The sequence below is a fragment of the Ictalurus furcatus genome, chromosome 13 (assembly GCF_023375685.1).
Source record: "Ictalurus furcatus strain D&B chromosome 13, Billie_1.0, whole genome shotgun sequence".
Lineage (NCBI taxonomy): Eukaryota > Metazoa > Chordata > Actinopteri > Siluriformes > Ictaluridae > Ictalurus > Ictalurus furcatus.
Genome location: NC_071267.1, coordinates 24,464,741 through 24,477,815, shown reverse-complemented (window position 1 = coordinate 24,477,815; position 13,075 = coordinate 24,464,741). Strand labels below are relative to the sequence as shown.

The 13,075-nt window shown below is 42.0% G+C and overlaps 1 protein-coding gene across 1 annotated transcript in view; it reads left to right on the top strand.

The window, feature by feature from the left end:
• The first annotated feature begins 271 nt into the window (after positions 1-271).
• The window catches only part of LOC128617149 (protoheme IX farnesyltransferase, mitochondrial), a 48,313-nt gene continuing 35,509 nt past the window's right edge, over positions 272-13,075 (top strand). Inside the window, exons 1-4 of the mRNA XM_053640173.1 lie at positions 272-365; positions 4,610-4,758; positions 5,097-5,370; positions 6,803-6,927. Of these exons, the coding sequence (XP_053496148.1) occupies positions 335-365; positions 4,610-4,758; positions 5,097-5,370; positions 6,803-6,927 (579 nt within the window). The 5' untranslated portion in view covers positions 272-334. The remainder of the gene's footprint in view (positions 366-4,609; positions 4,759-5,096; positions 5,371-6,802; positions 6,928-13,075) is intronic.

Below are 13,075 nucleotides of genomic sequence, written 5' to 3'. Positions count from 1 at the left end.
AACATTGCTAATAAAATTCCTTCTATGCTGTGATATGTGCATATATATATATATATATCACTTCATATATATTAGCATTTCATAATAATAACAATAATAATAACAACAATAATAATTAATGAAATAATATTAATACAATTGATTCAGTTTTGCTGTACTGTTTATTTATTTATTTAATTTCATTTTAATATACGTGCTTTATTTTATTTCATATTGCCGGCGTACTTTTTTTTTTTGGTCACGTGACCGGAAGCAACTTTCCCTTCGCGGTCAAAATGGCGGCGTACAGCGCGTGAAGAGGACACCAGCGGTAGCTGGTTAGAACGTGGAGAACATGTTTAAGACGCCATGTAGCCGAGCAGCAGGTGGGGGAGCATCTATATAAAGCGACGGTGTTTATAAACGTGCCGATATTAAGATGTAGCTGTGGGTGGAAACGCTTAAAGGGCTTGTATTGTCGGTTGAGTGTTAGCCGGTTAGCACAGTCTCCATAGTGCTGAGTTAGAATGAAGTTAGCGGTCTAGCTAACGCTAGCTTGCGGTTTGGGGCCGCATCCTAAATGCGTTTCTACCGCGCAGTAGTGCACTATATAGGGCGCTATACGTCATTATTTCATACTCTACCTAGTGCACTTGTTGTAGGAAGTACGGAGTAATTTAGGGTTCAGCCCCAGCTGACCTTACAGCAGGTGTCTTTAGGAGAATTATGACTATTTAAAATATTATAATCCCAGAATTCCTTCATTTATATTAGCTGAAGCATTTATTATGTATTTAATGCTAATGTTAAACAGGGGTATTTTGTCTTATTTGTGGCCGATAAGCTTATTAGCCTAATAGTCAGGATCCAAATCAAAGGTCTTTATTAGCATATGAACAGTGTGGAATCAAATGATTTCCATTTCTGGTAATAACAGGAACAGAGGCATGATCGTGAACAGTGTTCAGATATGGCCTAAGCTCCTGTTAGGACACATGTTTATGTGGATGTGTTTATTTATAGAAAGATTCTTGGTTGCTGCTATGTGGTATCTCTTAAAAATGGGATCTACTCTTGTCGTCGGATATGAGCTTTATGTACAGTTGGGTCCAAAAGTCTGAGAGCACATTTGGAATAAAAAAAAAAGTTGATTGTAAATAAAGTGTTTTTTTTTATATATATATATATATATATAAAGAAGTTTTTGAAATATTCAAACAAAAAGTAAATGTTCAGGATTTTGAGTATTTAATATTCATTATTCTGCACTATTTCTAGGCTTTATTTAAATGTAAGTGTATATGTGATATTGAGTCAGATTATCCTCATGTCTAATCTCTTTTATTGAGGCATATGATCAGAAGACACTCTGATGGAATTGATCAAAAATGGATCCTAAAGTTCTGTACCAGCTCTAGTGATGGGAAGTTCGGATCATTTTACTGACTCGGATCTTTGAATCTTGTTCAGCAAAATGAATGAATCTTTTTTTCGAGTCATTTAGTTCACTTCAGCAGAATCTAATTAAAAATCTCTGTCTGTCTGTCTCTCTCCGTCTGTCTGTCTGTCTCTCTCTCTCCGTCTGTCTGTCTGTCTCTCTCTCTCCGTCTGTCTGTCTCTCTCTCTCCATCCGTCTGTCTGTCTCTCTCTCTCCATCCGTCTGTCTGTCTCTCTCTCTCCATCCGTCTGTCTGTCTCTCTCTCTCCATCCGTCTGTCTGTCTCTCTCTCTCTCCGTCTGTCTGTCTGTCTCTCTCTCTCCGTCCGTCTGTCTGTCTCTCTCTCTCTCCGTCTGTCTGTCTGTCTCTCTCTCTCCGTCCGTCTGTCTGTCTCTCTCTCTCCGTCCGTCTGTCTGTCTCTCTCTCTCCGTCCGTCTGTCTGTCTCTCTCTCTCCGTCCGTCTCTCTGTCTCTCTCTCTCTCCGTCCGTCTGTCTCTCTGTCTCTCTCTCTCTCCGTCCGTCTGTCTCTCTGTCTCTCTCTCTCTCCTCGTCTGTCTGTCTGTCTCTCTCTCTCTCCGTCTGTCTGTCTGTCTCTCTCTCTCTCCGTCTGTCTGTCTGTCTCTCTCTCTCCGTCTGTCTGTCTGTCTCTCTCTCCGTCTGTCTGTCTGTCTCTCTCTCCGTCTGTCTGTCTGTCTCTCTCTCCGTCTGTCTGTCTCTCTCTCTCTCCGTCTGTCTGTCTCTCTCTCTCTCCGTCTGTCTGTCTCTCTCTCTCTCCGTCTGTCTGTCTCTCTCTCTCTCCGTCTGTCTGTCTCTCTCTCTCCGTCTGTCTGTCTCTCTCTCTCTCCGTCTGTCTGTCTCTCTCTCTCTCCGTCTGTCTGTCTCTCTCTCTCTCCGTCTGTCTGTCTCTCTCTCTCTCAGTCTGTCTGTCTCTCTCTCTCCGTCTGTCTGTCTCTCTCTCTCGTCTGTCTGTCTGTCTGTCTCTCTCGCTCTCCGTCTGTCTGTCTGTCTCTCTCCGGCTGCCTGTCTCTCTGTCTGTCTCTCTGTCTGTCTCTCCGTCTGTCTGTCTGTCTCTCTCTCTCTCTCCGTCTGTCTGTCTGTCTCTCTCTCCGTCTGTCTGTCTGTCTCTCTCTCTCTCTGTCTCTGTCTGTCTCCCCATCCTGAAATGAATCACGCTCTAAGACAACTCGTTGTTCCCGAGTCATAGTAAAGAATTGTTCAAAATGAACGAACACATCACTAGCTAGCTTGAGTGCACACTGTCATTAAAGCTAAAAAGGGGACAAATCAAATACTCAGGAACTCCTGAAATTCATGTAAATATTTCTAAGATCATTCTTTTCACAAGTGCTGTCAGACTTTTTGAACCCCACTCTGTGTGTGTGTAGTCTGAGTGTGTTATGGTTAAGAGTTCTCCTGTACCGTCAATTTTTAATAAAGCGATATGTTTTTCTGCATTAAAAAAAAGTTTCTGTTGATGAAGGAAACCATATTATATTCATCTTGTGATATAAAATAATTTCAGTCTGCGTTGAGTGTTTTTCAAAGTTTTCCCATGTCCCCATGAACTCAAAACTGAAGTTTTGTGGCTTTTAGTATGAATATTTTAGCCTTAAGGTTATCAATAAGCTGGTGTGCTCCAAAACAATGACAACGTTTGCAATTAGATACATGATATGTGCGTTCAAAACCACAGATACACTTCAGCAATTCTGATGACATCATTCTGCACTTCAGCTTCTCACCAGATTTTCTGTCCAATCAAACGCTCTTTAGAATCTGAAGCGTCCCGTCCCCAAAATCCATGGTGTTAACTGTCAAGTACGGCCTAGCCCAGACTGAAGTAAGCGAAACGCTATTGGTTATTTAAAAAGGGGGAGGAGTTGCTCTGTGTCCTGCCCCTACGTCAACACATCAAGTAGTGCTGCAGGTTTCAAGGCATTTCATGGGGACTTTTTAGTTATATATTCATATAAACATTTGATTCTGTGTATTTTTATTTGATCCACTTTTACTTTTTATATCAGCGCTGTCCAATCTGAAGGTATGTTAATATTGTAATACACTTTTCGCAGATATTGTGGCTTGCGTACTATATTTGTAAATCATGTTTGCCTTTTTTTTTTTTTTTTTTTTAAAACCAATCACAAGCTCTGATGGGATGAAGCTGATTTGATATTTAAACTTCATACAGAATCTTTCGAATCATAAAGCATTCATTTTCATATTATGGCTCTTTTCAGTGTGCACATTTAAAGCGTCATTAAACACTGCTGTAACACAGCACTTCTCCTTGCAGTTTATTCGTACAGGTGGAAAAGTTTTTTCCCCGTAATTTAATTCAAAAAGTGGAGATTCCATATATTCTAGATTCCTTACATGTAACGTGAAATATTTCAAGCCTTTTTTTTGTTTTAATCTCGATGATCCAGTCTCTCAAAATATTCGAATGAAGAATTTATAATACAGAAATGTCGACCTGAGAAGAGCTCTAATCAGCGAATTAACTCAAAGCACCTGCAATTGTTTCCTGAGCCTTTAAAAAGAACTGGATTGTTACTCAGTGGTCCAAAGTCCTCTTTTCAGATGAAAGGAAACGTTGCATTTCATTTGGAAATCAAGGTCCCAGAGTCTGGAGGAAGAGTGGAGAGGAACAGAATCCATGTTGCTTGAAGTCCAGTGTGAAGTTTCCACAGTCAGTGATGATTTGGGTTGCCATGTCATCTGCTGGTGTCAGTCCAGTGTGTTTTCTCAAGTCGAGAGTCGATGCAGCGTCTACCAGGAGATTTTAGCGCACTTCATGCTTCCGTCTGCTGACGAGCTTTATGGAGATGCTGATTTCCTTTTCCAGCAGGACGTGGCACCTGCCCACAGTGCCAAAACTATTAGTAACTGGTTTACAGACCATGGTATTACATATGTCACTTCATGTGTAATGAATCTAGAATATATGAAAGTTCCACTTTTTGCATTAAATGACAGGAAAAAACGAACTTTTCCACGATATTCTAATTTTATGAGATGCACCCGTATTGTAAGGTCCCGAATCTTTAGCACGGTTCTGCGCGGTGTTCTGTCTAGCTCTCTTGTTTTCTTCATGTGAGAAGAATTTTGACTCCAAATTTGCACCACATTTCGCCCCATGCAGCCTACCATTGTGAGCTTATTTATATCGACGGATCACCTTGTTCTGCAGGTCTGATTGGTGCTGGTCTGATCGTGAACCCAGCGCTCTTCATAAACGCCCCCAGAAATCAGCGGAGTGTCCGGACTCTAGTGCAGCTCTGCAGGAGCGACCCGGCGCAATGGATCACCTTCCAGCACCTGCGTTTCCTCAAGAGACAGGTACGATTTCCAGTGTGTTTATCGACATCCTCTTCTTACGGTGATGCTGAAAACTACATTATTGTTTTTTTAGTTTAAGCAACAGTCTGGCAAAAGCTGAGTAAAATTCACCTGGTGGAAAAGTGGAATGGATGAATGGTTTCGGAAACGGTATAAACGAATGAATAAAAGCATCAGTGAAATCTGATACCACACATGGTCCCCAGTGAACGTCTCTAGATCATATCTTATTCAATTGTTTGATCTTTAAATGTACATTCATGCATCGAATCACCGAGTCATAAAACACCAGGCTGTGTACCCCCCACCCCCTTTTTTTTTGTGTGGGTGTCCCTCAGTATGTGAAGGTGAGCGGTGCTCTGAGCCAGCGAGCCCGGCCGAAGCAGGAGCCGGTGATCTCTACACTGGACGAAAGAGATGACCCGGTCCTCAGGCAGATTCAGGAGATCCCAGACGTCAAACCCGTGTCCGGCGTGACGATTCCAAGCGCTGCCGATGAGCCGGAGGCAGTCAGGCAGGCTCGGATAGAGGCCCGGCAGTGGAAGGAACTGAGCGTCGACTACTCCGAGTTACCGGGGATCTATGCTCGGCTCTCTAAAATCAAACTCACAGGTACGACTGGTTACAGCGCGAGTGTTTGATGTAGGTCAATGGTTCTCAACCAGGGGGGCGCGAATTGTTTTCAAGAACAAAACACGGACATGGCATCATTTGGGTACGCTGTGTATTTTATTGCTTTTCAAATAGAATGTGCATAAATGAAAAACCCCACGTTCTCTCTCCGTCTGAATTTTCTTTTTGCTGGGGAGAGGCGGAGCTTAGCCTGCCTTTTATCTTAGCCTGACTTTCAGACCCCTTTAGCGAATTTTTTGCGCAGACAAACAAACAAACAAAACGCCTAGCAACAAATCTCACAACTTTTTTGGAGAAACCTTAGCGACTTTCCAAATATCGCCAGTACTGTCCTGCAAGCGCGAGGTCTCGCTTTCCCGCCGCACTCGCACCTCTCTCTGCGTCCGCTCTGTTCAGTGAGGATCCGACAGCCGGAGATTCAACAACGTCATGGATGACGAGACGGGCCCACACCTGTCATTCAAGTTCCATACCTGTCCTTTATATAGTTTTATAACAGTCTTAAAAGTAATGAAAAGTAATTAAAAAAAATACAAAAACACAAAAGCAAAAAAAAAAAATCTTACCTATCTATCAAAACAGATTATAGATTATAGAATAGATAATCATTACACCTGGTCTCCTCCAATGTGGGAGGGGCCACATGATTTTGGGGGGGGGGGGGGCTTTAGTTACAAAAGGTAGAGGACCTTTGATTTATTTAACTTTAGGTGATTTAGCAAGAATTTGAGAACTTCTGTCAGGTTTTCTTGACGGAGAAATGTTTTGAAATGAACTTTTCCAATAGCGCATGCAGGTAAACAGGGGGAAAGCGGTTTCTGATATTTTCTTTTAATGCCACAATTCTCAATTCCGATTGGTCAGAAGATGAAGGAGAATAAAAATCCTCTAACAGTCATTCCAATCACAGGTTTGTACCTAACACACTCGTCCTTCTGTAATACGCCTCTGATCATTTCTACAGTAACAGCTCGCACAGCGACTTGTATGTTTGTAGAACGTTTATGTAAGGAGTGTCCAGTGTCGTCGTAAAGCTTTAAGTTTGTCACTCCGGGGAAAGTCTTCCAGAAGGAAGAGGAATACGCCATGTCAGGATGTGATGTGCTGTGTTGTGCTAGGAAAATAATCAGTCTCGGGGGGCTGTAATAGTAACTTCACTTCATCGCAAATGGTTGTTGTTGTTTGTCTGCACATAACAGCACGTGCCAAAGTGTTTTTATTATTATTATTATTCCTAACTTTACGCAGGTCACTGTTAGAATTGTTGTGCCTGGTGAAATACCGTGTGAACGTCCATGATGTAGATGTAGATTCCACGCACAAATCCACAATCGAATTTGTTTCTACTTTGTTACCTTATTTAAAATGTCAGCTCGTTAGACGTCCATTTCTTGTATTTTTTGTTTTTCAGCGCTTGTGGTCACAACAGCGGCGGCGGGATACGCCATGGCTCCCGTGCCCTTTGACCCCATCACCTTTACGCTGGCCACAGTTGGAACAGGTCTCTCTTCATGTATGGCCAATTCTATTAACCAGGTCAGTCACTTTATACAAACATCCTCTAATCACACCATGACCAAGTCACTGTTCTGCATTCGACAAGGCGGAACTCTGTCATTTTTGACCTCCATGAATTCAACTGGAGGTCAAAAAACAAAAACAAATAACGACGTCTCCACGTTCGTCTTTAGTTAGCAACTGTGACGAGCGATGTATATTTTCCTCCTCCGAACAGTGCGCTGTCTAGTCAGAGTTACACAGTTAACGATATGATCCATTTCTGTATGTTGTCTTGTCTAATCAGCGTAACTAAAGTAAAGAAGCGCTGCTGTGTTAACTGTAAACGCTCCGAGCAGCCATGTTGATTTGACGTCACTTGCTGAACGCTGGGTTGAGGAGACCGGCCCGAGTTCCCGAGTAGGATTTCCGAGTTGAGGGGGTGTTTTCTTTGTTTGTTTTTTTTTCCCTAGTCGGAGGTCAGAAATTCCGAGTTACGAGGTTTAGTCGAATGCAACACTAGACAACTGAAGTTCCCAGAACACTTCCGTTCTGCATTTCCTCTGCACCACAGGAACGTTCTGGAGGATAGCGGTTGCATGGTGAACATGAGATTAAAGTTCCGTTGGACTCGTTAGTATTAATCGTAGCTTAATGTCATATTTCATAGTTTTCGCATAGACACACATGCTGATGAACAATTTCCTTTTTGCTTCTGATCAGCGTTAATAGTGGTTCGTTGTGCACAAACGAGATTTTATTTCATTTCTTTTTTTTGTTTTGAAACACATGGTGAGTAAGAGGCCAGTTACAAATGTCAACTAGTCCACAGAAGAGTACCTACGAACTGACTAATCCCCTCCTTACCTCGGCACTGATTTTGTAAGACGTTGCACCGATCAGCCGTGACCCGTCAAGGTTAGGACTCATGTAGCTCTAGACCTCTTTTGGTAGGTACTAACCACTGCATACCGGGAACACCCCACAAGACATGTCTTCTAGTCATCACAATTTAGCCCTTGTCAAAGTCACTCAGCTCCTTACGCTTGTCCATCAACCTCGAGAACTGACTGTTCACTTGCTGCCTAATAAATATATCCCATCTGTAATTTTAATGTTATCTTTTTTTATATATATATATATATTTTTTTTTATTATTGCGTTTGGCAGATGCCCAATCTCATTTATACAACTGTTCAGTTGAGGGTTAAGGGCCTCGATCAAGGGCCCAGCATTGGCAGGTTGGCAGTAGTGGGATTTGAACTCACGACCTTCCGATCAGTATTATTCTTAACCGCAGTGCTACAACTGCTCAAGAGGACATGCTGAAATGCTTCTGTAATGTTTTATATATTCTAGTTAGTTTACCTTAATCTGTATTAATCCACTAAACTAGCAAACTAATATCTGAGCCACCTAAGGGTGGGACTGGGCAGCACACTGGGGCTTCTGCTTGGCTGGTGCGTAAGCGAACACGTTTATGACTTGTATACCGGGGTGTTGTTATGGCTCATAAGGACGTTTAATAAGAAATGCGTTGTGAAGAAAAGAAGTGTGTGCTCATAGACGCTGTTTATTACTTTCATACACAGAGGTTTACAGTCATGGGTAGGAACTCCAGACCAATATGAAAGGTTTGTTACAGATATATCATTTTAGCTTGTCACCAGCTAATGCAATTTTAATTTTTTTTTTCCTAAACCAGATTTAGTTAAAACAGGGCTTTATGGAGGTCACAATTCTCAAGCTCGAACCGCACGAGCGTACATTCTGTATGTTTCCTGAAATGCCTGTTGCACCGTTCATTCAGATATCCGTTTAAGACAAACCGGCTGAGATCCGTCGACTGAGAATACTGAGTAATCAATCGGCCACAGTTTTGGACATGTGGAAGAGAATGACATCGTATGATGGCTTGCGTAGACATTTTTATGATGGATTATATGCATCATGATATACAAGGTTAGTAATCAACTGCCAGAAACAAAACAATAGTGTTGCGTTTAAAAAAATAATAATAATAATTAAAAAAAAAAAAACTATGAAAAAATGTTTATAATGTCAACAAAAAAATGACTTTAAACTGAGAAAGGATAAAAAAAAATCGTATTATCAATTTAAAAAATTCGAATAAAAGTAAAGAAAATGGTTCGGTAAAAATTCTAACATCAAATTGCAATTTATTTAAAAAAACAAACAAATATATATTATAATATAATATTATATATAATCATATTTCCCAGCACTAGTCTAAGTTATTTTTCTAAAATGATATTTAAAGCTGCAGTAAGAAACAGTAATAATGATTTAAAAGAAAGTCTGAAGTACAGTATGCGTCAGTCAGACCCTAACCGTGAGTGAGCCTTTTGTCAGAGCACCGTCGTGAATAGTTGGAGTCTGTGTGTACCGTAGCTAATAACACGCTGAGTAATGAGCCTGCGTTTACAAAAGCGTTGATTTTTTAAGCACCGTCTCTCCTGCGTTTAACCTCGCCTCTGCTCAAGCGCTCCCGCCGCAGTAACGAGCCTCTGGCAGCACTGTGATTTCTGTATTGTTTTGCTCGCTCGCAGCGAGATGGATGAAGCGCCGCTACAGCGCTGGCACAACTTCACTGAACGCCTAATAGAGTTTCATTGCGCATTACGCAAACACAAACACTCCGTGCGGTCTCTCATGGCGCACTTTTTTTTTTTAAAGAGGAACGGATCGAGCGAGAGGGAGCTTATTCACTGCTTCTCAACCGACTCGTTTGCATTCCTCTCCTGCTGCGGAGCTTAGAAATGTGTGCTGTGTTATTCTGCGCTGCTTTGATTTCTCCTCCAGCCCCCCCCCATCCTGCTAAAAGCTTTTGACAGACAAAAATAAAGAACGAAAAAAAGACAGAGAGAGAGCGAGATTGAGACTGTAAAGCAGCATGTTCAGTTACTCAGCAATCAGTGAGCTACTTTCATCGCCGCGATGGCGTTCCGTACAGAACTGCCAACCGTGCCTTTAGAATATCAGAGTAATCGCTGGCACTCACTTCAGCGCCAGCCTGAACTCTATTAAGGCACGGATGTGCTCCGTAATTTAGAGAAGGTCGCGATCGGAGTCCCACGTTCCGCCCTCGGGGGCGGAACGCTGCTCACCTCGCCACTCCGAGCCTACGGAGACATTCCTCCATTCTCCGTTTTACTCGTCCTCGACCTGAGCAGCATCTCAGCAATGCACCTGTAACTACTTATTACTGCAGTGACTTCTTATTACACCTGAACGACACTTCCTGTAGTGCCGCACGTGCTGTACGCTAATCACAAACACTACAGGAAACCGCCATTAACATAAAAATAAAACCATTTTCCTTCTGTCTAGAGTTCTAGCTTGTGGAATCCATGCTTCATGATCTCAGCTTGGTTTGGATCACTCTGAGAAACAAGAGCAGCACTGTAAAACCGGAGAAGTTGATTTAACTCGAAAAATTTGAGGAAACTAAGTACCTCACAATTTTTACGTCGATAAATCGATTTCTTCCAGCCAAATACACTTAGAATTTCGAGGTAATTAGTTTCCTCAAGTTTTTCGAGTTACAGTGCATAAACCATTGCTTATTAGGACCGCGTGGCTCGAAGGATTTCATGACATTCAGACTGAATTGTCGTGTTTCATGTTAAATTTGCAGTAACGCACGGGCGGTTCTTTGTAATATTAACGTAATATTACGCCTCATTCTACCGATCCGATTTGTGATGGCGAGTTAATATGTCTCATCTCGTACGTTAGCTGGAAATTCATTTAGCTGGACTTTTTCCACCAGGAGACAAATTTCTCAACCGCTGCATTTTAATTGCTATTCACAGGCAATAACTTTGCTTGGTGCTGTGCTGATTGTAGGAAATGAATCCATGGCAGAGCCTGATGAAAATCAGAGTGAAGTTACTACCCAGAGATTTTCCTATACAAGTACTTCTCTTACACCACAGCAGTTTGGCAACAGTGACGTATTTCTTTCTTTATTAAAGGAAAAAATACATTAAAGAAAAGAAAATATGTCTTTGACACTGACTTTTTATATGATTATAGTCGTGGAACACCTGCAAAACAAATTAGTTCCTACAGTCACTTACACTATAGCAGCTACAAACAGCCATTCCTTCACCAGGCTAGATTTTTTTTTTTTTTTCACTCTTGAATAAATAAATAAGATAAAACCGTTTCAGAAGGAACCCGGAAAGTCCTCTGGTACTAGACCGTCCTTTCAAAAAAATGTTAAACATCTCCTCATAGAAAGCTTCACCATATCAAAGACTGTATGTTGTTGTTGTTGTTGTTTTTGCGTGCGACGTAATCCAAACGCACGCAAACACGATATCCACTTATACGTAGACACGCACGAATATCATCAGATAAACTTACCTGTCACCTGTGATGTCTTAAGCACAGCCGAATCCACCCTGGCTTCAGGGCTTTGGGTTAAGCTGAACTTGAAATGAAAGTTGTGGTTGTTATTACTTAAAAGCTTGCCAGTGCCTCAGGGATTAGAGTTTCAAAAAAAAAGAGCACAGATTTCTGGATGCATTACAGCTTCTGTTTCATTAACTCATTAGCCTGAAAGAATGAAGAACATAATTACAGTAGAGTTCATATATGTACGCATATAATGTAGACAATGTTATTTTATGTGTGCGTGTATTCAATTAAATTTTACAGACTCTTACAACGTGTCTTTTTTTCAGAAATCAGGATGTCGATTTAGATCCCTAACGGGTAAGCCACAGGCGAGAACAGGAAGGAGGATTTCCCTGAATTGACATGAGGGAGAGGAATTGGAGTCAAAAAGGAGCGGATCCTTTTCTAAGTGACACCGGCTTGTGTCAGTCAGTACCAATGGTACTTTAGCACCGCACGGTTCGACTCGACTCGGCCCGCTTTACTTTTCCGGACTTGCTTTTCCACTGCGGTTTAGTGCCGCCTCAACGCGGGGGCCGTCTTCCACTCGCCTTCACGCAGGAATAACGTTGTATCATCGAAGCCCTGTACGGATACACGGTCCGGCCGTATTCCTGTTCACTGAACACGGACCCCATTAAGGACGTCAAATAACGGCGTTCTAGAACCTACGTAGTGCTCGATATGACTGAGTTAGATTCAGCCGGGACAGGAGTGACTTCGATAAGCGCTTGTTTGGAAATCGGTAACAAGCGAGGTGTACAAATCTAAGACGGAGACCTTTGTTGTAATTTTGTCTGTAATGAGAGAAATGATGCATCATCTTCAATCAGTAGAATATTACCGTACGCAGAGTATGTAGTAAATGACACACACGTATTCAGGCACAATACAGAACCACCTGTTAAGGAGAAGTCCCTACTCGGTCAGTGCGTGGCTCACATTTAGTATCGGCTCGGCTCGCTCGGAACTTCGACAGAGATGGTACTAAAAAAAGTACCGTACCGGGAACTATCCACAGTGGAAAGCCCCCAAAAAGCAAGCCGAGTCGAACCGTACCGTGCCATAAGTGTGTTGAAAGGAAGTTTCAAGGAAGTGAGCACATTGTGAATAAGAGTCCTGGGATGAGCCCAGGACAGTCTTATGATTACAGCGATGGTTCCTGGGAAGACATGTACAACGTCCAGTTGAGATGAAACACTGAAGTCTTTGGGAAGTGTAAAACTTTAGGGTGTCCACAATGGCGGAAGGTGAGTCACTCCAAAGTGCAGAAACTCCAAGCAGATCTAGAACATCTGGATGAATCAGGAAGGTTCTTTGCATAGTTCTTTCTCAAAATAAACACACATTTGTGATATTGGAGCCATTTTCCTATCACCGGTGATTTCCTGGAAAGCATCTCGGCAATACAGCACGGACTTTGTTCATGCTCGGCCATATCCTGGATATCGAGCGCGACTTGTGATCTCAAATCCAATTCCAAGTATGGAAGACATTTTTTAAGCATCCGAATCACCTTGCATGCTTGGAAAACACATCTGTCTGCTAGTTTATATCTGCCAGAGTCTAAAGACACAGACACGCCAAGGCACTGCCAAGAACAAGAGTCAATATTGATGCATGGGAATATCAATTATACAGCCAGATTACTTGCGCATTTTTAAGAAGTGATCGGTGTTTAAAGACAGTAAGGGAAAAGCTTTAATTCCACCCAGACACCAAAATGTGGAATAAAAGTTCTGGTTGTGCATTTACTTTGCTT